The sequence below is a fragment of the Phocoena phocoena genome, chromosome X (assembly GCF_963924675.1).
Source record: "Phocoena phocoena chromosome X, mPhoPho1.1, whole genome shotgun sequence".
Lineage (NCBI taxonomy): Eukaryota > Metazoa > Chordata > Mammalia > Artiodactyla > Phocoenidae > Phocoena > Phocoena phocoena.
In genome coordinates, this window is record NC_089240.1 from 67973406 (window position 1) to 68000733 (window position 27328).

At 35.0% G+C, this 27328-nt stretch overlaps 1 protein-coding gene and 1 non-coding gene across 2 annotated transcripts in view; one reads left to right on the plus strand and one right to left on the minus strand.

Moving 5' to 3' along the window:
• BRWD3 (bromodomain and WD repeat domain containing 3) overlaps nt 1–27328 on the minus strand; it is a 118175-nt gene that overhangs the window by 84624 nt on the left and 6223 nt on the right. Inside the window, exons 5-6 of the mRNA XM_065900921.1 lie at nt 20813–20963; nt 19358–19456 (exon numbers count right to left, since the gene is read on the minus strand). Coding sequence (XP_065756993.1) covers nt 19358–19456; nt 20813–20963 — 250 coding nt within the window. The remainder of the gene's footprint in view (nt 1–19357; nt 19457–20812; nt 20964–27328) is intronic.
• On the plus strand, nt 9858–9964 carry LOC136143187 (U6 spliceosomal RNA). Its single transcript, XR_010657882.1, has one exon. It is a non-coding gene; the product is annotated as a U6 spliceosomal RNA (small nuclear RNA).

The window sequence follows — 27328 nt, forward strand, 5'->3', positions numbered from 1 at the left end:
CATTATATTCAATGGTGAAAAATTGAAAGCTTTTCCTCTAAGACCAGGAACAAGACAAGGATGCCCACTCTCACCACTCTCATTCAGTTTAGTACTAAAAGTCCTAGATAGAGCAATTAGGTAAGACAAAGAACTACAAGACATCCAAATCGAGAAGGAAGAAGTATAATTGTTGTTATTAGCAGATGATATGATTTTATATATAGAAAATCCCAAAGACTCAAGTAAAATATGTTATAAGGAATCAACACATTCAGTAAAGTTGCAAGATATAAAATCAACATAAAGATATGAGTTGCATTTCTATACACTAATAATAAAACATCTGAAAACAAAACTATCCATTCACAATAGCATCAAAAACAATAAAATACCTAGGAGTAAATTTAACCAAGGAAGTAAAAGATTTGTACAAAAATAAATAAATAAATAACTACAAGACTTTGTTGAAAGAAATTGAAGATATAAACAAATGGAAAGAAATCCCATGTTCATGGATGCAAAGATTGTTAAAATGTCCATGCCACCCATATCTATCTGTAGATTCAACACAATCCCTATGAAAATTCCAATGGCATAATTCAAAATAAAATTCAAAATTCAGTAAAAACAATTCCAATGGCATAATTCAAAGAAACAGAAAAAGCAATCCTAAAATTTGTATGGAACCACAAAAAAAACCCAGAATAGCCAAAGCAATCCTGAGAAAGAACAAAGCCAGATATACCACACTTTCTGATTTCAAACTATACTACAAAGCTATAGTAATTAAAGCAGTATGGTATTGGTATAAACACAGACCCACAGACCAATGGAACATATTGAGAGTCCAGAAATAACCTTCCATGTATGGTCAACTAATATTCAAAAACAGAGTCAAGGGAACCAAGAACACTCAATGGGGAAAGGATAGTCCCTTCAAAAAATGGTGCTGAGAAAACTAGATAAACACAGGCAAAAAAATGAAATTGGACCCCTATCTTATACCACTCACAAAAATTAACTCAAAATGTGCCAGACATCTGATACCATAAAACTTCTAAAAGAAAATGTAGGGAAGAAGCTCCTTGACACTGTTCATGGCAATGATTATTCACATATGGCACCAGAAACATAAACAACAAAAGCAAAAATCAACAAGTGGGACATCAAACTTAAAAGCTCCTGCTCAGCAAAAGAATCAAAATGATGAAAAGACAACCTACAGAATGTGAGAAAATTTTTGCAAACCACATATCTGATAAGGGGTTAATATCCAACATATATAAAGAACTCATAAAACTCAATAACAAAAAATCTGATTAAAAAGTGGGCAGAGGAACTAAACAGACATTTCTCCAAAGAAGACATTCAAATGCCCACCAGATAAATGAAAAGATACTCAACATCACTAATTGTCAGGGAAATGCAAAGCAAAGCCACAACGAGATATCACCTCACATCTTTTAGAATGGCTATCATCAAGAAGACAAGAGATAACACACACTGGCAAGGATGAGGAGAAAAGGGAACTGTTGGTGGGAATGTAAGTTGGTTCAGCCCCTATGGAAAACAATATGGAGGTTCCTCAATAAATTAAAAATAGAACTACCAGGGAATTCCCTGGCAGTTCAGTGGTTAGGACGCCACACTTCCACTGCAGGGGTCATGGGTTCAATCCCTGGTTGGGGAACTAAGATCCCACATGCTACACGGCACAGCCAAAAAACAAAAAGAAAAGAAAAAAAAACTACCATATTACCCAGGAATTCCACTTTTTACTATATTCCCAGAGGAAATGAAAACAAAATATTGAAGAGATTCACTCTCACTTTTATTCTGGTATTATTCACAATAGCCATGATATGGAAACAACCTACGTACCCATAACAGACGAATGGATAAAGCAGTTGTGGTATACAATGGAATATTATTCAGCCATGATAAAGAAGGGCATCTTGCCATTTCTGACATGTATGGACCTTGAAGACTTTATGTTAAGTGTGATAAGTCAGACAGAGAAAGACAAGTACTATATAAAGACAGTAAGATGGTGGTTATCAGGGGCTGGGGAGTAGGGGAATAGGACAGATGGTTGAGGGTACAAACTTAGTAAAAAGTAAATAAATCCTTTGGATCTAATGCACAGTATAGTGAATATAGACAACAATACTGTTGTATAATTATCAAACTTGCTGACATTAGAACTTAATTATTCCAATCATTAAAATGAAATGATGATTATGTAACGTGATAGAGGTGCTAACTATCATTACAATGGCAATCATATTAAAATATGTAAATGTACCAACATGTTGTACACCCTTAAATTTACACAATGTTATATGTGTAACAAATATATTTCAATTTAAAAATGTGCATTAAAAATGCCCATTTTTGTAAAAAGCATAGGCTCAAATAAGCATTTGATTCAACCACAGGAAGAGACATTTGCCCACAGTACAATTAGAAATTTAATATTTGTAATCATTTTCTGTCTTATGAAATTTTTCATTGAGATTTACATTTAAAACGTAACTGAGCTTTGTGCTCTTTAATTCTAGACACAGGAAATGCAGGAGACAGGAAAAACAGCTGCCTTTGGCAATCAGAAAATGCAAACCTGCTGTCTATGACAACATGGATGAACCTGGTGGACATTATGCTAAGTGAAATAAACCAGACGGAGAAGGACAAATATTACATGATTTCACTCATATGTAGAATCTTTTTTAAAAAGTTGAATTCATAGTAACAATAAGTAGAATGGTAGTTGCCAGAGGTTGGGGGGAGACAGAGGAGGAGATACTGTTTAAGGAGTACAAACATTCGGTTTTAAGATAAAAAAATTCTGGAGATCTAATATACAGCTTAGTGACTACAGTCAATAATAATCTACTGTATACTTGAAATTTGGTAAGAAAGTAAATCTTAAGTGTTCTCATAACACACACAAAAATGGTAACATGATAGGTAACTAACAGGTTTATTTTTTATTGTGGTAATCATTTCACATGGTAGACATATATCAAAACACCAAGTTGTACAACTTAAATGTATACAATATGTTTTTGTCAAAAATAAATAAATAGAAAGGAAAAATGCAAGCCAACACTAGTGAAGATTCTGAGAGGCTAATCAGCATTTCTGAGGCCCTAGAAAGTAATCTACACACAACCATGATTTACCTTTCTCTCTTTGAACTAGTGTATGTTATAGAATTGTGCTAGAGCTTGAAGGGACTTTAAAGATTAATTTTTACTCTAATCACTCATTTTACATATAAATAAACTATGATCCAGGTTGGTGAAGCAAATTTTCCAAAGTCATACAGGTGATAATTAACAGAGAATGAGGGTACTTGAACTTATGTCCAATGTTCTTTTTTCTTATACCACAGCTACCTCTCAGTTAGTGCTTTATGTTTAAACATACCAGCAATGTTTACCCCCCACCAAATAAAGGATACTGATGGGTCAAAGCAGTGAACTCACCCCTTGTTTTTCTGGGTACCAAGTCACTATTCAATATAAATGAGGACACGTGTTTGACACACAAGGAGAGCAGGGCAAAGGATATATACAATAGTAATCCTGTGGGAAAATCAAAGAGCCAGGCAAGTAGCTCAACAGGTGTTGGCAGAATGGGTTCTACCAATTCCCCCTATTTTGGCAGAATAATGGAGTAAAATGGCAACATAGTACTGAGAAAAGAACAAGAGGCCTAGCTTCTTCCTTATCTATAAAAATCTATAAAACAGGCAAAATACCACCTAAGTGACATGAATTTTGTAGAACATCTAGCACAGTAAGGTTTAGTTTCTGTGAAGCTTAGTTCCTATTCTTCTTCCCTTTCCTTTCCTCTCTAGAATTTCAATGTTCTCACACTCCAAAATGGGTAGGGTAGAGGGAAGAGGGAAACATTTGGTATTAGATCGGTTACTCTAATGATAGTAATCTCTATGCTAAAGAAAATAATAAAATACATACAAAAATATTATATTATCCATACATTGCCAACCACAGTAGACTAAAAAATCCCTTGTTATATAATAAAACTTAATATTTATTTAATACTTTTTATGTGCCAGGCACTATGCTAAGCACTTTATATGTTTAACTTAGTTAACCCTACAAAGTGAGTACTATTAACATCCCCTTTTTAAAGACATGGAAACTGAGGCATAAAGGGGTTAAATAAATTCTCCAAGATCCCAAGCTAGTAAGTGACAGAGCCAGGATTCAAATCTAGGCAATATGACTTCAGAGGCTGATCTCTTAACCAATATTGTATAACAGTTTTTCTGAAAATGAGAGAAAAAATTTTAAAAATTATCATTTGCACCAATAGGCAAACTGTGTTCCAAATCTTCTAGCCCAAACCAACCATATCATAATTACATCTGCCAAATCATATAATCCCAAAACTATAGTATAAAAAAGGAAGATAGAATATGTTTTAAAAGAGATTGAAAACTCCTAGAAATAATAGGTGGGCTGAGCAAGGTCACAGGAAATAAGATCAACACACATAAATCAAATGCATTTCTATACACTAATAATGAATATGCAGAAACCAAAATTAAAAACACAATATCATCAATAGGGGTAGGGGATTAAGAGGTACAAACTACTTTGTATAAAATAAATAAGCTACAAGAATATATTGTGCAGGGTTTCCCTGGTGGCGCAGTGGTTGAGAGTCCGCCTGCCGATGCAGGGGACACGGGTTCGTGCCCCAGTCCGGGAAGATCCCACATGACGCGGAGCGGCTGGGCCCGTGAGCCATGGCTGCTGAGCCTGCGCATCTAGAGCCTGTGCTCCGCAACAGGAGAGGCCACAACAGTGAGAGGCCCGCGTACAGCAAAAAAAAAAAAAAAAAAAAAAAAAAGAATATATTGTGCAGCACAGGGAATATAGCCTCTATTTTATAATAACCACAGATGGAGCATAATCTTTAAACGTTGTGAATCACTATGTTCTACACCTGAAACTTACGTAATATTGTAAATCGACTATACCTCGATAAAAAATAAAGTGTAAAAACACCACACACATTTACAATCACTCCAAAAATTAAATACTTGGATATATACTTAACAAAACATGTACAATATCTGTATGCTGTAATTATAAAATGCTGATGAAAGAAATCAAAGGAGACCTCAATAAATAGAGACATACCATGTCCATGGATTGAAGTCTCGACATAGTAAACACGTCAATTCTCCAAAATTGATTTATAGGCTTAATGCAATTCCTTTCAAAAGGCTTTTACAGACATTAATAACCCTGTCCTAAAATTTATATGGAATGGCACTGGCCCTAGAATGTTGAAAACAATCTCGACAAATAATAAAGTGAGAGGGCCTACTCTTTCCAACGTTAAGCCTTACTATGTAACTACAATAATCAAAACAATGCAGTCCTGGTAAAGAGATAAACACATATATCAATAGAACAGAATAGAGGACCAAGCAGATCCACACAAATAGTAACTGATGCTTGAAAAAAGTACAAATCAAATTCAATGGAGGAAGGATATCATTTTAAATGAATGGTGCTGGAGCAACTAGACATCCATTGATAAAAAATAATGAACTCCCACCTAAACTCCAAACCTAAACTTCTCCCAGTTTACCAAACCAGCACCTTTGCTTATGCTATTCCCTTAGCCTTATGCCTAACCTCTGCCATTTCAGCTTGTCAATATCCTTCTTATCCTTGGAGGCATAGCCTAAAACCATTCTTTTTCATGAACTCTTTCTCAATCACTTCAGCCAAAACTAAACCCTCCTGTTTCACTTCTTATCGTGGTCCTTGTATTAGTTATCTGTGCATATCTCTGATCTAAGATTACAAGCACTTTAAGGATAGAGATTAATGTATCATGTACTGACCTAGTTCAGTCAGTACATGATACATTAATCATGTACTGATTAATGTACTTCTAGTACCTTGGAAGCAAAAGACCGTCAAGTATTTGCTTAATTAATCTGGTCCCACCTTTCCCAAAATATCCAACCATAATTCATACTCCTCCAGGGCATAAATTTTCCACTTAAAATCATAGAAGCCTCCTTTTCTGTCCTATACAGATATCCTCTCATCTGTAATGTTCCACCCTTCAAGTTATAATTAATCCTTCAAAGTTCATCTCAAAGGTCACTTATTCCTTAAAATCTTTCCATGTTTCTCTTAATCAGTTTCATCTCTCCTTCCTTCCTTAATGCCCATTACTGTATTTCCCTTAAATCACTTAGTCTATGTCTGCTTTAGACAGAACATTTGTGCCTCCTCCCCCAAATTCATATATTGAAAACCTAATATCCAATGTGATGGCATTAGGATGTGGTACCTTTGGGGAAGTAAATTAGTGACCTTATATAAGAGGCCTGAGAAATTTCCCTTGCCCCTTCCTCCATGTGAGGTATCTATGAACCAGAAAGCCAATTCTAACCTGACACCAAATCTGCTCGTACCTAATCTTCGACTTCTCAAACTCCAAAACAGTGAGAAATAAATCTTGTTCATAAGCCATCTCGTCTATACTATTTTGTTATATCAGCCCAAAAGGACTGAGACAATGCCTTGTACAATAATCATAGTCCAGCATCTGTCTAAACCTCCCCAAAGAGTAACATTCTTGACAGCAAGGACTGCCCTGAACATTAGAAAAGGTTTTGCATATATTTGCTGTTCAAGTATTTGCTGAATTGAATAAAAATTATTTCTAGTATTCAACCTTCCAAAACCATTGAGAATATAAATTCCATAGTAAGTTTGATAGGGAATATTGATCAAATCTGCAATTTTCTTCTTATGACTTACAAGATATCATTTCTGATTCTCATTTCAAGATATCATTACTGCCTCTCTAAATCTTGCCTTCTTAGTTTCTTATACTGTTTTTTCTACCCTGACTCACCCTTGATGAAATGCTAACAGTTCACTCAAATTCTATCCTGGGATTTCTTCTCTGTTTTCATGCTGTCCCTGCAATCTTACCTACCCATATACTAATTACTGCCAAATCTTTATCTCTAACTTACATCTTTCACCTGAGCTCCTGGACCACATTTTCAACTACCTAATGGACATCCTTCCCCTCTACCTAGATGTACCACAGATGGAGAGTTCCCAGATCACATTCATTATCCTTCCATCACAAGTTTTCTATATTCTCCCTCTCCTCAATTTTGTTACTAATAGTTTTACTCTTCCTCTTTTATGCCCCACATCCAACCAAACTGTATTATTCATCTCACCTCCAAAATTTTGCTTGAATCAATCCAGTTATGTCCATTTCTGTTGCTACTACCCCCACACTCATCATCTCCTGTCTATACCTACAGTAAGAGCCTTCCCTCTGATTTCCCTGCCTGCCTCCTCCATTCTCTCTCCTCTCCAATTTATCCTACATTCTGCCACCTGAGCTGTCTTTTCAAAATGAAAATCCAATCATATACTTTTCCCATTCAAAAGTACCCAATGGTTCTTCAGTACCTATAGTATAAAATCTAAATTCATCAGTGTAGAACAGAGGTTGGCAAACTTGGGTCCATAGGCCAAATGCAGCTCACCACCTATTTTTACAAATACAATTTTATTAGAAAACAACCATGCTCATTCATTTACATATTATCTAGAGCTGTTTTTACACTACCACAGAGTAATTGCAACAGAGACCAAAAAAATTGACTATCTGGCCCTTTATCCAAAAATTTTGCTGACTCCTGGCACGGACAGTTCCGAATAATTGGGCCCCAACCTCCCTTTCCAGTTTCATCTCCCACCACAAACTCTAGGCTCTTACAAGGGGTTCTATTATGGCAACTAGGAAATATATATTACTTACTTTGCTGAGACTTTTGTGGAAAGGGCACTGGATTTGGAGACAAAGAACAGGTCCTGAAACTTAAGTTTAGATACTAAAAAAGCACCGCACTACAGTTGCATGTGAGCTAGATAATCTTTTTGTGATGATAACTCAAATACCAGATGTTTAACCTATGAGTCATTATTATCACTATCAACATTATTATCAGCGTGTGATCCAATATCATAATTACAAGTTACATTTGCATAACATTTTAAAGCTTATAAAGTAATTCCAAAGACATCTCATTTGAGTTCACAGTAATCCTGTGAGATCTGAAGGCAAGCATTTTCTTCAATTTGTAAATGAGGAAATTAAAGCCCAAAGAAACTGTCTTGCCTAACATCAATACATAGCAGACCCTTGGTTCAATCCAGGTCTTTTGATTCTAGTTCAACAGTCTTCTTACTTTTAAGTGCTGTCTATTTAATGACATTGTAGAAAATATATAATGAGCCTGAAATAGGAAATAACTATAACATCAAAAATTCTACATTATATTCCTCAATCTTCCCTCTACCTGCAAAAGACAGTGAACAAAATCGGCAGGGACTCTGGTATCTACTAAATTGGGTTTTACTGGAAAGATCACCAAGAACCGAAGTGTTGGTTTGAGATGGCCACATCAGAGTTGTTAGACCACTCTTCTACTCCACTCATTATTTACAGTGGAAAAAAATCTGTTTGTTTTAAAATTATTGTACACTGGCATGGAATTTTGAACTGGTGTTAGAAAATGTCTGTAGACCAAAACAAAAGATTTTCAATTCAACAGACTAAGAACATCCAGAAAAGCCCTTAAAGACAATAACAAATTGTTGTAGCTTGACCATGTGTTTTTAAAAGATTTATAAGAACACATGTTGAAAGAATCAAAACCTATCTGGGACTGAAAGAGTAAATGTCAGTTAGGACTGAAAAAGAAAAAAGCAGCCCTGCAATTAATCAGGCTGGGAGGACAGACACAGATAAAGCCAGCTGAAAAGTTAACAGGAAACATTGTTTTTCCCAAGGTCATGCAGCAATTGTAAAATATCATAGCGACCCCTTCTTTGGGTGATTACAGCTTTCTTACCAATGATGCCCCCATCCTCACTTTGGTATTTTCATTTATTACTGGAGCGAGATACCCAAGTCCTAAACTGCCCAGCTTCATGACCGCACCCAACCCGTAGTTAATACCCACTTCTCTCAATTTACCTCAGAATCAGCCACCAATCCAGAACTAATCCTGGCTTCCTGCAGACACTCCTCAAAATTCTTCAGTGGTAAGCCAAAATTTACTAAAGACACTTCCCTCCTCCCTCTTGCCCAGAGGCCTTCCAGGGTCCCTCACTAAGAGTAAACAAATTTGATTTTTTCAAACTACAGGCTTGTTCCTGGTGGTCTTTGTTTGATGAGACTTGCACAAGGTAAGTTATTTTGAATTACCCTACACATTCAGCAGTTTAGTACTGATAAAAGCCCTCCTCGCTACAAAACAAACAAAAACAAAAAACACTTGAACTGGACTTCCCTGGTGGTGCAGTGGTTAAGAGTCAGCCTGCCAATGCAGGGGACACGGGTTTGAGCCCTGGTCCAGGAAAATCCCACATGCTCTGGAGCAACTAAGCCCGTGAACCACAACTACTGAAGCCCACGCGCCTAGACCCCGTGCTCCACTACAAGAGAAGCCACTGAAATGAGAAGCCCGTGTACCGCAACAAAGAGTAGCCCCTGCTTGCCACAACTAGAGAAAGCCCGTGCTCAGCAATGAACAGCCAACACAGCCAAAAATAAATAAATAAATTAATTAATTAAAAACACTTGAACCTAAACCAGAAAATCACTAACCACAAGAAAATTTCACTGCCAATAAGGATGAATAACTCACTGAATTCTATGGCTTATATCACAGGAAATATCTGATCAATGATGCTAAGAGATAATGACATCTACCATATCTTTGCCTGCCAAAGCCAGGAAACTACCATATCTGCTGGGAAAAAGAGTGTATCATTGTGCTTGCTTCAGCAGCACATATACTAAAATTGGAAGGATACAGAGAAGATTAGCATGGCCCCTGCACAAGGATGACACACAAATTCGTGAAGCGTTCCATATTTAAAAAAAAAAAAAAAAGAGTATATCATCAACTTGGCATCAAGCTCCAGATAAAAACCAGATGTGTGCAAATGGGTGATATTATTCGATTTTTAACACAAATGAGTCAAATAACTCTTGAGCAGTTTTACCTGTCACCTACAATCTAATAACATGCTATACAAAGTGTTCATGAAATCCTTGTGTAATTTGCTAACTTTTAATTTTTAAACTTTAATACAGATTATATAAAAAGTAGAATATTTCCAATTCTTCTGCAACTGGCATTGAAAGATAAACTGAATTAATTGTTTTAAAAATAGGTCAAGCTAACTTCCATAGAAGCCATAAACAACCCAGAGAGTTTAAAAGTGCCTCTTTACCAGTAATGCTTTGGAAATAGCAGGTCTAGCTATTTTAAAGAATAATCTCAACCCCTTTGCTAGGCCAGCCCTATGAGAGGAATGAAGGACAAAGGACATTATTACCAAAAGCATGTTCTAATATGATGCCTATAGCATCAAGAAATGTTTTAAAATCCACTAAAACAACTTCATAACAATAAAGCAAAGTTGTGACCTTCTAAGAAATAGTAGTTATATACCTACCTCAAAGACAAACCTCAAGAATGTGGGGGTAGGGTAGAGGATGAAGGAGGGAGAGGGGTGCTTTCAGCAAAAGCTTAAGACAATCAAAACAGTACCAGGCTCAACCGATAATTGCTAACCAAATAAAAGACTTAAGGCTTTATACACACAAGGCAGAAAGGATTATTGTTCACAGATCAGACTTCTCACACCACACCCATCACTATCAACATCATCTTCAAAAACAGGTTTTCAGGAAACAAGCTGTATTTAAAGAGGGCTAAAATATTCTTGGATTAGTCTTTTCTCTTTTACAAAAAATTCAATTGATTAACATTTGTAGTTTTATTTTTTAATTTTTATTAAAAAATAAAATAATAGCATATATATGACCTTACGATTGGTTAAAACGCAGTTGAACATATCAATCAGCTCCTATAGGTAGAGAGGACAATAACAGACCAAGAAAATACTCTGTCAAGAACGTTGGAAATTGACTCATGAAATTCAGTGTTAACTCCAGATTTAAAATGACTAGTGTTTTCTGTGTGAAAGTTGGTTTGGGATTTCCCAAAATAGCTCTAACAACAAATTAATATAAAGTCTTAAAAGAAGCCAGAAAAAAGGGCAAAAATGAATTTTAATAAAACCTGAAAACTGTAGTAGAGGCACAACAGAATTATTTCTTTCATGGATTTGATGCTACTATGAATCAAATTATATCTCTTGAAACCTTAACCACACAGAGTAACAGCTTCACAGTCTTTAAGGCTGATGCCATTCCCACCCTTAACACCCATCCACAGTACAATTTAAGTAAACCTAGTAAGTCCTACAGGCTATTGGTATTCATGGTCATTGAATGTCTTATTGCTAAGATAATATCATATAAGATATGGCAAAGAAACAATATTTCTAATTCCATTCAGGCTTTCTGCAAAGTTCACTTAATATAATTTGGGAATAAATATCCTAAATCTTTATTTTACTATCTTCTTCTAAACCATTTAATTTGATTTGGTTATCATACACAGACATTTTAATTTTAGACTGCCTTTTCCTCCAAATAAACAAATCTAAACTGTTTTACAGCTTCCCTATGTGAACTACAAAGTTCTATTTCTATAAGGTACTGGGTAAAATGTATAGAACAAATACTAAAAGATCCTTTTAGAATACTCTGGTGTATGTTGAAAGAAAAAGCTAAAGAAATGACAAAGAATAATGAGGAAAGGAAAAAAGTGTTCTTAATAGGATTAAACAGAAATTATTTTTTCATTATATTTTACATGATCATACTAAGACACAACAAAATCTACTTTCTTTCAAATAAAGGAACTAAAATTATTATCCTAATATTAATATAATATTGATTCCAGAAATGGATACAAGGGGCTAGAAACTCATACAAGCTATATAAAACCATAAAAATGCCTTTAAAAGGGATGCTTCCATTTCCATATGGCAGCAATCATAGCACTTCCATTCATTTAATATTTAGTGAGCACTCACAATGTAGCACTTACAAAAGACTCTGAGTTTATATTCCAGTTCTAATTACTTGCAGGTGTGACAAGAATCCCTTGTTCCTCTCCAGATACAAGAAAGTAATAACTTTAGAAGCAACTTGCTTCATGCATAATTATCAAGTACAAAAAGGAGGAAGGTGAAGTGGAGGGAAGCAGGCAACAAAAAGCAAGGCTTGGCCAAAGTGTGATGCACGGGCAAGAGACGAGAACTACATAAAATCAGAGGGAGAATGACAAATATTCCTGGCAGAAACCCAGCCAACCTCAACCAAATAAATTTTACCTTACTTTCTTTCAATTTACATTTACATATTAACAAGAGGTAGATTTCCCACCTCCAAGTGAATTCTGGCTTTAAGTTGACATATAACCATACAATGGCCAATAAGTCAAGAGCCAATCAATGTTAAATGGAAGCTTATGGCAACAGATAAATATGAATTTGGCTACAGAGTTAATACAAGCCTCCTGAGTTGTATAAGTTGTAAATTACAGGCCTACTATGTAAATTACAGGACATTGCTATATGTCAATTGTACTGAAGATAAAAGAGGTAAAAAAAGGTTTAGAGTCTTACAGCATCATGCCCTTGACTCAGTTTAGAAATACAAGCATGTACGTTTGTTCCTTGGGTATAATGTTAAGTCTCAAACTAAAATGAACAAGACATCTTGCTGCCATTTCTATGGATAATTTTATGAAAATTGTTTAGAATGTGATAATTAGGACAATTTCTGAAACTCTTACCATGATGGGTAATAACTATAATACTAGTTCTTCCAAATATTCATTTCAAACAGACATGAAACAGATTTTCAAAATTATTTCTGTACTGACAAACTCTCAAAGCAGAGTTGTAATTGTATGAAATTATATTTTCAAGTTTTAATATGACCACTACAAAGTTTCCAAAACAACTACTAATTTTTAAAGGGATGAATAAATAACAATACATAGTGATTATAGTGCAAGATCTCAAACAATACTACAAATATTAATTACATATGCCCCAGGATTTCTTTCAGTGGCATTAGGTATTAATACTGTTTTGAAAGAAAAAGACTCACAGGCATAGAAAACTTATGGTTACCAAAGGGAATGGTGGTGGAGGAGGGAAGAAAAATCAGGAGTTTGGGATTAACATATACACACTACTATTTATAAAACAGAAAAACAACAAAGACCTACTGTATAGCACAAGGAACTATATTCAATATCTTGTAATAACCTATAATGGAAAAGAATCTGAAAAAGAATAGATAGATATACATATATGTTACTGAATCACTGTGCTGTACACCTGAAACTAACACAAAATTGAAAATTAACTATACTTCAATTTTAAAAAGTTAAAAAAAGGAATAAGACAGGGACTTAATATGAAAAGTACTGTTTTGAATTTAGTTCAATTTTTTTCCTCTGATTCAATTTGACACAATGCAAAACCAACTTGATTAGTCAAGCATACAGCTAATGAGGTGGCATGACTGGAGCTTAGACCTGTAATAATGTAAATATAGGCATTGTTGGTCTTGCCCTATAGGAATTTGGAAATTCATTCCTGGTAAATTTATTTATTTATTTTTCCTGGTAAATTTAAGTACACATATATTTAAAGTATTACAGCTGTTAATCTGGAGAATGTAATCTGGGAATTAACTCCCAAGTTCCATTCCCATGCTCCCTCTCCTCCACTTCATTAAATTACTAAATAACATTGCTGATTAACTGCACAAAAGATGGGAACATTTGAGTAAATGATCCAATAGAGTAGAGAGTACAGATAAGGTCAGAATTTTATTGGTTTTGGCCAAAGGCAATTGTAAAACTTTAATTGGAAAGAAGTGGCACAATATGATCTTTAAAGTGAGTTACTAAAATCATAATAGGAAAAGCTAAAGGCAGTTTCTAAGTACAAAAATTGGAAACATTCCAGGTTAAGTATATAAAGTGAATCATTAGGCAATATATTATTACCAAATTATGCACCTATCCAGAGGGCTGCTTACGGATTCCCACACTGGTCTAGATCTGCACTGTCCATTGGCTATATGCGGTTACTGAATGTCAAATTACTTAAAGTTCCATAAGATTAAAAACTTAGACCTCAGATACAATAGCCACATGTGACTAGTGGCTACTGTTTTGGATATCACAGGATAGAACATTTCCATTATCACTGAAAGTTCTATTGGGTAGCACTATACTATATAAAATACCAGTTAAAGTGAGTGCCAAGAAATAACTGGTACAATTCCAACTATACTGAATAAAATTTTGAACGTGGGACATATCTCTTTACAATAAAAATTCTACAGAAAGTAGGAATAGGGACTTCCCTGGTGGTCCAGTGGTTAAGAATCCACCTTCCAATGCAGGGGATGCAAGTTCGATCCCTGGTCGGGGAACTAAGATCCCACATGCTGCAGGGCAACTAAGCCCATGTGCCGCAACTACTAAGCCCACGCACCACAATTACAGAGCCCACATGCTTTGGAGCCTGTGCGCCCATGCACCACAACTAGAGAGAGCCCACGCAACGCAATGAAAGATCCCGTGTGCCACAAATAAGACCCGACGCAACCAAAAATAAAATAAGTTTTTTTTAAAAAAAGGAAGTAGGAATAGAAGGGAACATCCTCAACCTGATAAAGAGCATCTACAATCATACTTAATGGTGAAAGATTGCCTGCTTTTCCTCTAAGATCAGGAATAAGGCAAGAACATCCAGTCTTACCACTTCAATTCACCATTGTACTTGAGGTACAAGCAGTTCAAGGCAAAAAAAAAAGCACTATAAGGCATAAAAGATTACAAAGGATAAAGTGAACCTGTCTTTATTTGTGGACAACATGATCATCCATGTAGAGAATCCCAAAGACTCCCAAAAAAGAAAAAAAGGCTATTAGATCTAGTTAGTGAATTTTGGATTAGCAATATACAAAAAAAAAACTGTGTTTACTAACAACTGGAAACTGAAATTTTAAAATATACAATTTAAAATAGCATCAGAAACCCTTAGTGAAATATCTCACAAAACATTACTGTGAGAAATGTAAAAAGACCTAAATAAATGGAGAATTATACTATGTTCCTGGAATGAAAGGCTCAATGTTAAGATATTAATTTTCCCCAAATTGATCTACAGATTCAATGTAATCCCAAACAAAATCTCAGTTGCTTCTTTTTATAGAAATTGAGACGCTAATTCTAAAATTATACATTGCTAGTAGGAATACAAAATGGGATAGCTACTTTTGATATAATTTGATAGTGTCTTAAAGTTAAACCTGCACTTACCATATGATCCAACAATCCACTACGTAGCTATTTACCCAGAGAAAGGAAAACAGATGTTCATGCAACAACCTGTACAAGAATATTTATAGGCCTTTATTTATAATAGCCAAACTCTGGAACAACCCAAATGTCCATCAATAGATGAATGGACATACAGAATCCAGTGTACCTATACAACAGAATACAACTTGGTGAAATGATACGCATGAATCAAAAAAGAATTAGGTCTAAGTGAAATCAGACACAAAAGGCTACATACTATATAATTTCATTTAGATGACATTCTAAATAAGGCAAAAGTACAGTGATAGATTAGTGGTTTCCAGGGATTGAGGAATAGGGCATTGACTGCAATGAGGCATGAAAGAAATTTAAGGGGTGATAAAAATGTTCCATATTTTATTGTGTTGGTGGTGGTTATACAAATGTATTCATTTGTCAAAACTCATTGAACTGCACACTTAAAAAGGCAGAACTTGGGAATTTCCTGGCGGTCCAGTGGTTAGGACTCAGGGCTTTCACTGCCAGGACAGGTTCAATCCCTGTTGGGGGAACTAAGATCCCACAAGTCATGTGGCGCGGCCAAAAGAAATGGGGGGAGAACCTTTTTATGTAAATCATACATACACCATAATATATGACTTAAAAAATAAAAAATGATGTGGCTAATCCTTTATCTTTTGAGTTCTAAGTGTAGATCTGTTATAAAAGGAAGTATTGGTAACATCTGACCATGAAATGTTTTTTTTTTTCCTTTGGCCGCCCCACACAGCTTGTGGGATTTTAGTTCCCCAACCACGGATTGAACCTGGGCTCTCGGCAGTGAGAATGTGGAGTCCTAACCACTGGACCGCCAGGGAATTCTCCATTAAATGGTTTAGAAATAGACTGGAAGGCAAGCAGTGTAACGTATGCCAGTCACATACTTCTCTGGGCTTTGGATTTTTCTGCTCTAAACAGGGGTTTGCAACCCAGTTTCCTAAATCTGCTCCCAGGAAACTTTCAGAATGTTACAGGTGTTCTGGGAAAAGGATTTCCACTGCCAAATTACTTAGATAATGCTCCCCTTAAGGTGATTCACAATGCATTTCAGCATATGAAAGGATCTGAGCAGTCCTACATGCATTCATTTCTTTCTGTATTTTTTTAAATTCAGTGTTTCCCACATTTAATTGACCAAGGAACCCTTTTATCAAGAAATAGTGTTGCTAAAAGTTCTTTCTAGTGCTAAGATTCTGTGATAAAACCTTCAAGACTTACCTTCATGATTAAGTTTTATTTATACAGGGAAACTATAAAACTGATTTTAAAGTAGCTATGGAAAGCTGTACCCCATAATGAGAAAACTGTCTCAAATAACAAATTTTAAAAGATTTTCTACTTATCTTGTTTACTTTCGTAGTCAACTCCTCTGAGTTTTTATCAGGTTCTGAATTCTAAATATGTTGAACTTAAGTATCTTGACTACTATATACTACATGAAAATACATCATGATTGAGTTATCTCTATTTCAATAGCTCATCCCCAAATAACATGGCAGATTTAAGAATGTGAAAGCATCAGTGACAGGGACACTAAAATTCCTAAGCAATTACCATTATGAATAACAAAATGATTGTCAGAATGTAAAGCATTTACTGTACAAAACCAACAGAAGTTTGAATGTATATGCACAGTAGAAAGAATTTTTTAAAAGAGAAGGAAAGAGGGACTTCCCTGGTGGTCCAGTGGTCAAGACTCCATGCTCCCAATGCAGGGGGCCTGGGTTCGATCCCTAGTCAGGGAACTAGATCCCACATGCCACAACTAAAGATCCCACAAGCGGCAATGAAGATCTCGTGTGCCACAACTAAGACCGGGCGCAGCCAAATAAATAAATATTTTTTAAAAAGAGAAAGAGGGCTTCCCTGGTGGTGCAGTGATTGAGAGTCTGCCTGCCGATGCAGGGGACACGGGTTCGTGCCCCAGTCCGGGAAGATCCCACATGCCACAGAGCAGCTAGGCCTGTGAGCCATGGCCGCTGAGCCTGCACGTCCGGAGCCTATGCTCCGCAACGGGAGAGGCCACAACAGTGAGAGGCCCACGTACCACAAAAAAAAAAAAAAAAAGAAAGAAAAAGAAAGAAAGAAAAAAGAGAAAGAGAAGGAAAGAAAGAATAAAGAAATATTGAAAACCTAATACTCTACAGGCTGCTCTTCAGTGCTTCACATGTGATCACTGAAGGAAGTATAAAGCATATAAACAATGTTGATAGTACGACTAAGACTATTATACCTTTTGAACATAAATAAATGCATGAAAAATAAAAGCTATCTCAATTCAATTCAATAAATTAATTATGAATAAAGCTTAAGGGAAAAGTGAACACCAGAAAATTCTGGATGATAAACAAACTGTCCCTGAAAATGAAAAAAAAAAAAAAAAAGTTAAAAACACCATGTCCAACTAGACCCAACCCAGTAGTCTACTTTTTCCAGTAATATCCAGGCTATGGAAGAGTAGTGTTAGCAATATATATCAAAGAATCCAATTTATCTTAATAACACTTATGAATCTTTATCAATGACTTCATCTAAATATTTTTAAAAATTATTTCTAGTCTAAATTTATTTAACCTCTTTGGGTAAATAAGTTCTATAAGCTAATTATATAAAATAGTATTCCTTAAAAAAAGTAAACTTATTTTTCAATTTGAATTTAAGGCATATTCTCTAGGCACTAGGCACTATATAAAATAATGTAATTTTTCAGAAGAGTGAGAAAATAAGAAAAGAGTGGCAGTTACTCATCTTGCTGCTTGGTTCTGTACATTCTTTGCAAGAATTAACTTTAGTATAAATGGATTTGTTAGCTAGATCTCCTCAGGAACCACTACTATTATTTCTTCATAATGGTCTGGCCAGAGATGACCCAGGAATAATATGAATGGGACATGTGAATTTCAGTAAACTACAAGTGGGAAGGGTGATTTTTTTCCTTTTAATAAAGACATAAAATTTATTACATCATTATAAGTTTGGCAAGCAGCTATAAGCAGAATGTACTTTTGCTTCCTTCTGAAATCTATCTTTACATAGTTCCCTGTAAAATCTTTGAGCTCAGCACAGAAATATGTAAATAGACATCCATATGGTAAAAAACACCTGAAATATATAAAAAAGGAAATGCTTCTGCTAAGAGGAAAGAAATAAAGAAAAAAAGAAAGAAAGAAAGAAAGAAGAGAAAGGGAGAAAGGGAGAAAGAAAGAGAGAGAGAGAGAAAGAGAGAAGAAGAGAAAGAGAGAGAGAAGGAGAGAAGGAGAGAAAGGAAGAAAGGAATAAAGAAAGAAAAGCAAGAAAGGAAGAAAGGAAGGAAGGAAGAAAGAAAGAGAGAAAGAAAGAAAAATAGAAAGAAAGAAAGGAAGGAAGGAAGGAAAAAAGAAAGAAAGGGAGGGAAGACAGGAGAGGAGTGGAGGAGAGGGAGGGGAAGGGGAAGGGAGAGGAGGAGGAGGGGAGGAGGAAGGGAGGGGAAGGGGGAGGAGGGGAAGGGGAGGAGGAGAGGAGGCCAGGGGAAGGGAAAGAAAGAAAATGAATTTTAAAAAAAGGTTACCCTTTACAAAACCATGATTATATTTGCTTTACATAAAAATGCTTTAGGGCTTCCCTGGTGGCACAGTGGTTGAGAGTCCGCCTGCCAATGCAGGGGACACGGGGTCGTGGCCCAGTCCGGGAAGATCCCACATGCCGTGGAGCTGCTGGGCCCGTGAGCCATGGCCGCTGAGCCTGTGCATCCGGAGCACAGGCTCTGCAACGGAAGAGGCCACAACAGTGAGAGGCCCCCGTACCGCAAAAAAAAAAAAAAAAAAAGCTTTAAAAAATCTGGACCAACCATGAAACTCTTCAAGAATGTAAGCAGTTTGTTTATACTTCAAATTTAATTCTGGTACGTATTTTTGGCTGTATAATGAGTTCAGGAAGGAACAAATTAAGAATATGTTTATAACTCACATGGACATTACTCACCCACATTTGGAGGTTTCACATAATTTACAGGTAGTTCTGGAGGCCTGCCTCTATGTAGAGCTGCAAAAGCAGAGCCATTCCATAGCGTACTCTTACAGTCTATACAAAAAGATTCAAAAGTTAGTCAAGGCATAAAACAGTTTTTTTTTAACTGTACCCTAGAGGCAAATATCTGTTTTCAATTTTATTTATTGAAATACATTTTTAACTATTAAAACCACAATAAGAAATAACATGCATATGTTTAAAAGTGTTATAATCTATATTATGATAGGTAAACACCAATGCCTTAATATTATCATCAGGATATTTTATTTCCATGCTGATATAGAACCAAAGCTTTTATTATACATATATTTGAATCTTATGTAAATATGTCATGGATTAATAAGGTTTTAAGTTTACATTGGTCCCCTTCTTGATCTTTAGGCTTATACACATCTGCTCACATAAAACTGTATAAGCAAGGAAATGAATACAGCACAAGTATGCCAGGTAAAATTCAGAAACATTTATACTTCATGTATGTTAATGTTATGGAGCGCCTGCCAGCTGTGCCATAACAGGTAACACTGCATATCAGATGATAATTGAGTAAAAATAGTTGTGTTTTTTTATCTTTAATGTTTATGTCAAAAAATTCAAGCAAATAAAAAATATTCCTAATAATACAACTTTGAAACAAAAATATTCTACTACTCTCTTGAAAGGTTTCAAATTAACTGAATTAAAGAATTTCCTTAAATTAAGATATTTAAAAACTGACATCATTTATGTAACTATTTATATTTGTAAATTAGGATTTTTAAAACATTATGCTAAAAAAACAAAACATAGAAATAAATTGGTTGCTAGACCTGAAGTATTTAATTCACTAAGGCGTCCTAAATGCCTAATTTCACATTTTTACATTCAGAAAATTCTATCTATATAATTTACATATGGGGGTTCCGTGTAAAACTTTGGGAGAAATCTGTAAAAGACTGAAAAATAGTGGAGTAGAGAAACTGTTACTGAACGCTGATGGATTGATTTTTTTTAATATTTTTAATTATAAACATAGTTATATATCATAATTTTCATTTACCTGCTATGAAATACCCAATGTGATTAGGATGATATCAAGACTCAAAGATTAAGAACATCAAAATGTAATGAAAGAATATTTTATGTATTTATACTGTACTAATCAGAGCAGCGATCTTTTGAGATTTCTATTCCACAGGATTACAAAGAGATTTTATAGTCTTTACCTCTATAGTATTCACTGTTTTACAGAAAAGGGCTCCATTTAGGCCTCTAAAAATTTACTTGTACACTAGGAAAATAAAAACAAGATTGGCAAGATAAGAAAAACTAAAAGAAAATTAGTATTTAGAAAAGCATGGGAACATTTAATTAACATAAAAATACACTACTCTCGACTCCTTCCTCTAAAAACTGTAAAAATCTTACCTTTGGCATCCCGTAACAGAGACTGCCGACCAACACCTAGTAATGTCTGTACCCCAGGAACACTCTGAGGGATCTCCTTATCTAGTAAGGGACCAATCCGCTCACAAATTTTAAGGAGGTAGTCTGGAGGAATGTGTGCATTGGCTGCCACCTAAAAAGCATAAGTAAAATACAGGAAAACAAATTTGGTTTAAAAACATTAATCTAGTCCATTACCAAACTGTTCCATCATGGAAAAAAGTACAATTTTAAAACACACAAGGAAAATAACATTTTAAATATTTAATACTTCAACCAAATTTAAGAAACAGCTACAAAAATTAAGCATCATTTAAACAAGTGATAACACATAAATGACATGGCAGTTTAACTTACTTTTTCGTGCCTTGATTAAATCATTTGCTTAGCTGTTAATCTAATGCAATAAGCATTACAAAACAGCAAAAAGGATCATGCCTAAAAATCAAAGTACAAAGATGATGGGTAAACTCTACTAGTACTTGATCAGCAGTGATCAAGAATCAGAGAATCTAGATTCTATATAAATGATAAGAATGCAAACAAAAGGTAATACTTGCACCAAACTCTCACTTAAGTCCCTTTAGGATTAACAGGACACATTTGCTTAATTAAAGCAGAACTCTCTCCGAAAAAAGTTAATTGGTTTTCAAAAGAGTATCAAATTAAGGATTATTTTAAATACCATGTTCTAAACAAGCTATGTACTCAAAATTCATTGCAACATTAACTCATTTTTTTCCTCCAAGTGCTTTATTTATTTATTTTAACATTAACTCGTCTTTAAAACACAAGTAAATTTCTGAAGATGATTAACAAATGTAGATAGGGATGAGACAATAAAACAACGAAACTGGTTTTCATTTTTTATCTAAGCTAATGTTAAAGTTACTGATGTGCTTCATAAATACCTAATTATTAAAACAGTAAAGAGTAAACTAGAACATTAAAAATCCTTAGATTAAAAAGAACATCTACATTCTCATCTTGACAAAAGGCCCTAAAATCTACTTACAGTTACAATGCCAATTTTTATAAGTGCTACAGAGAGAGAAATATATATATATATATATATATATATACACATATATATACCTACCATCACATAGGACACATATCAATATATTACTTCCAAGTCAAAAACAATATAACTCAAAGGAATAATTTTGTAAATCATCCCTAATGATCACCAGAAGAGATTATGTGTGTTCTTGATAAATACTGGTTCACTGAATCAATGAATGAATAAAAACCAAAGTCTACCTATAAGTAATATCATATGAACTCACAGAGGAAAAATCTTTCTCCTATCAGGGTGCCTTTTTTGTTTTCTTAGGAAACACAGGTCAAAGAACTACAATCCAACATGTATTTAGGAATCTGGGAATAAATGATTCTATTGTGATTTTTTAAAAGTATTTCCTGCCAATTATCTTTTGTAAGTCCCTGAAGAAACAAATTTTAATCTACCAAAATCACTGGGGCCTGGCAACTGTCATGATGGTCAGGAAGAATGGCAACTTATGGGACTTCCCTGGCACAGTGATTAAGACTCCATGCTTCCACTGCAGGGGGCACGGGTTCGACCTCTGGTCAGGGAACTAAGATAAAAAAAAGAAGAAGAATGGCAACTTAACCTGATTATTTGCATCTACAAGGTTTAGCTTCTGGATTGGGACAAAGGATCAAGCAAATTCTTTCAGTTATTTCATACATGTCTTGTTTTGTTTTCCAAGCAATTAACTACATAGAACTAAAATATACAGGTAATATTAAAGTCAAAGTATGTGATGATTCAATCTAAAAACTTTTTTTTTGTTACCTAGAGACACTGATGTCCTAAAATCCTAGTTTGTAATTCATTCTCTCCACAATAGGGCATTCCTAAATAGGCCTACATGCAAATATAGTTAGTACTCCGAAAAACATATATCTCAAAGAAAAAAGCCTTAACATACTGCATATTAACATCTATAATAGTTTGTGCCTTCTTTCCTCCAACACTGTCTTGTATAAACTGGGCTTTTGATATCAGTCATTACCTTTTCACCAAGTAAATGTTATAAGGCTTTACACACAATGGTAGTTGTTGTCTTTAGTGGCATTTTCTTTTTTATCAATTTTCTTTTCCTCATTTCATTACCATCTCAAGAGTTATTCACTTGTTACACAAATCTACCCACCAACTTGCAATATATATACAGTAACATATAATCCAGAAAATGGGAGTTCTCTGATATGAATTTTTAGTATTACCCTCTTAAAGAAACCTGTCAGAATTATATCTTAAACTGAAATCTTAGGCCCCCTGGCTACTTTATTTTATAAAAACAATGATGCTTGATTTTCAGCTAGTTATATAAATGTTTTATCTATTCCTCAGTAATCATTTAAAAACACAGAATCATTAATTAAGCAACTAAAACAAGGCTCATCTACTCTCACATTCTCCCCCTTGAAAATTTGTATTATAAACTATTAAAGTTTACAAGTTTGCTTTTCACCCTATGCAATAGAAAATTGCTCAATTTCTAGGCAGTCCCATTCAAAAATCCATTCCTCTAAAATCAATAAAAATTTGATTGTAAAACAGCACTAGAGAAACAGAGATTCTATCAACACAATGGCAATAACAATACTTTTGAGTTTGAACGTGCTCTTTTCCTTTAAACAATATTTACAGGCTTCCAGACTATATCAGCACAGTTCTTGCAATGATAGTTTCTTCTAAATCAAACTTCAGGACTTATAAGTGGTATTAAACATTTACTTCAATCCATTTGCTTTGCCTAAAGCTGGAATTCGTTTTTTAAAAATTTTTTTTTAAAAATAGTTATTTATTTATTTATTTGGCTGTGCCTGGTCTTAGTTGTGGCATGTGGGATCTTTAGTTGTGGCATTCGAACTCTTAGTTGGGGCATGTGGGATCTACTTCCCTGACCGGGGATCAAACCGGGCCCCTTGCATTGGGAGCGCAGAGTCTTAGCCACTGGACCACCAGGGAAGTCCCCAAAGCTGGAATTTCTTAAAGGTGATCTTTTTAGGCATAAGAACTCTTATCCACCCTCAGTAATTACATTTCTAAGTTTTAAAAAAAATTCTGTATTAGAATTACATGTGAATATAATGTAATATATCATAAAATGTAATATTGAAAGTATGTATTAAAATATTCTATGAAATTTGTGGCTTATTAAAAGCCACTCTTTTTGATTAAAACTCAAAATATTCTAATTTCAGTTACTTAGCCAAATTTCTTTCTGGAATATAATGGCCAAGAAATAACACAACAAGCACATTGAGATCTGAAGAAGAAAGGCACTCTCTAAAAACAAAGTTCAAGAGCATAATACAAACTTTTGTATTATTCTGTAAAATAGCTCCAAGGAGTTAAATTATAGAACCTTTGAACTGGAAGGATCCTTATATACAATCAACTTAATTCCACATCTTACAGTAGGAAAAACAGATCCAGAGGAGTGCAGTCCAATGGTCACAATGAATGGACCAGAATCTGGGTCTCTGTGCCCACTGTTATTTCTATTACTGTCCCATTAAGGCAGCTGAAAAATCATGAAAGTAACACAAAGACTGAAAAAATTAAAACTATAAATTTGATAAACTGAAAGAAATTAAATGAAGCCTAGATTATAAACCTTCTTGATAGGAACACTGGCTGACCTAAAGAGCAAATCTAACAACTGAAATCACCACACTTGAGAATCATTATGACAACTGAGAAGACCAGAGAGCTCACTGAGATGATCCTACTACTCATAATTAGTTAAAAGGAATCCAGCTGGGCACTGAATAACATACAAAAGGTACCTAATCTCAGGGGGCCAGACCTGCACCAAGAGCTACATTTGAAATACTAATTTTCAGATAGCCATGATAGCATTCTTACTTTGGCTTTTCGAAATAATAAGATCAGACAAGTAACTAAAAAACAAAGAAAATAGAATTGTGTTTTGTTTTATAACTAAAATCACTACACAGGTAAAATGAAGAATGAAACTGAGACCATATGCTGAAGAAGTAAAATGCAACATTTTGTCTGAGATTTGAAATGGGTTTTTTTGGGGGGGATAGAAAATGAACATCCATAAAGTTAGTCACATGACTTTTTGATATTTAGGGACAGGAAACAAAACAGATTTTGAAAAATACAGCAAGGCTTTAAATATATCAATATAAGTATAGTAGAGATAAGCACAGTACTTTGAAGTGTAAGAGCCTGGATTACTCAGGCTCTAAAATTTACTAGCTGTTACTCCTTCTGGCAGTATGATACTGTAGAAAAGACTTAGATTTGAATTTTTCCAGCATCCCCAGGATCCTACTTATATGACCTGCAAAGTTATTCAGTCTCTCTGATCCTGAGGTTCCTCAACTGCAAAACAGGGAGTAATGATAACCACCTCATATTATTTGTAAAACAAAAACAAAATCATTCACTCATGCATTCATTCATTCAGACATTTGAAGTATAGGGATATAATGGAAAGATTAAACTGCTGCCCTAAAAAAATCCATAATCCCAGTGGGGGAAACAAACTAGTAGCTAGAAACAAATCAAATCTACAAGGGCCCAGAGGTTTAGTACAGAGAGGTAATGAAGCAAAGTACAGTATCTAATTTAGCCTGAGGGTAGGGGTTCTTGTTCAATTTCACACCTGAATTCTAAGTGAAAGTTAACAAGGCAGACAAAAGGAAGGGAAGGCATTCCAGGCAAAGAGAAGGGAACCCCCATCCAGTAAACACACTTTGCACAGTGACTAGTACATATATCTCCTCAATGTTTAAGATGCTCCTACACAACATTAAGTTAAAAAAAATAAAAATAAAAAACTCTATCCAGAGTATCTGATTTTGAAAGAAAAAAAATGCCCATACTTGTACAAAAAAGATGAAAGAAAACATAAAAAACTAATAGTTTATTTTCTGCTTGATACTGTTCAGTAAAATATAAATGTCTGCAATAATCCAATATTATCTTTATAATTTAAAATTTGAGTTTTAATGTTTGCTGAATTTGAAGGAGGAAAAACGAAAAACTGGGAAGCAAAGGAAAGAAAACAGGCCTTTCCATTGTAGTAATACCACTGGTTAACAGGGTGGGCCACAAAGTGTTAAGACTTCCTATCATTTTCTTTTGAAAAAATTAATCATTGTTCATAGCATTTATTTTTATTTCTATTAGTTTTAAGATTTCCTCAGGAATGAGAGAGGCAGAGCAATCCACCTAGGGCTCAAGTATTCTCTGGTTAATACTGCCTCAAGAAAGCACTAAAAGTACTATAACCCTGAGGTCAGATGATATCAAGACAAGAACAAGGGACCCACCCACAGTCTAGAAGTTTCTCAGTAGAGAAAGGTCCAATAAAAAGAACTCCATACTAGCTAGCAGATTAGTAAGCCTAAAAAATATATATCATGAAAACACTTCTAAGGGCTTCCCTGGTAGTGCAGTGGTTGAGAATCTGCCTGCCAATGCAGGGGACATGGGTTCCAGACCTGGTCTGGGAAGATCCCACATGCCGCGGAGCAAGTAGGCCCGGGAGCCACAACTACTGAGCCTGCACGTCTGGAGCGTGGGCTCCGCAACAAGAGAGGCCACGATAGTGAGAGACCCGCATACGGTGATGAAGAGTGGCCCCCGCTTGCCGCAACTATAGAAAGCCCTCGCACAGAAACAAAGACCCAACACAGCCAAAAAATTAATTAATTAATTAATTAATTAATTTTAAAAAGCTACAAACATCCATGACTTATAAAAAAAGAAAAAAGAAAACACTTCTAAAAAAGTTAAGAAAATTGAACAAGTAATAACTAAGAACCAGCTAATTATAAAGCACCATGGTAGATACTAAAAGGCATAAGAAAACATCTTCAACAAGGCAATTTAAAATACAAGAAATAAATTGTCAATAATGTATAGAAAATAAGATTAGGATAAGAAGAGATCAGTCAGAAGGGTTGAGGATCCCTGCAACAAGACATGGGAAAAACATACCTCCCACTTCTTAAAAATGAGTTAATACTATACCAGTATCATATTGAATTACTTTTCTGTAATACATAAAAATGCAAATAACACTAAATATCTTTTCACCTAGTGATCATTCCTTGCTTAACACAGATGCACTTCAAAGACGCTCATTTTGGGCTCTCAATTCTGACATTTTTTAAGTTTTTTTTTTCTTTCTTTCTTTTTTTTTTTTTTTTTTTTGTGGTACGTGGGCCTCTCACTGTTGTGGCCTCTCCCGCTGCGGAGCACAGGCTCCGGACACACAGGCTCAGCGGCCATGGCTCACAGGCCTAGCCGCTCCATGGCATGTGGGATCTTCCCGGACCGGGGCACGAACCTGGGTCCCCTGCATCGACAGGCGGACTCTCAACCACTGTGCCACCAGGGAAGCCCTAAATGCTTTTTTAATGGTACTATTTTATATGTCCCTTACCTTATAAAAAATATTAGGAAAATTGGGTGGTGAT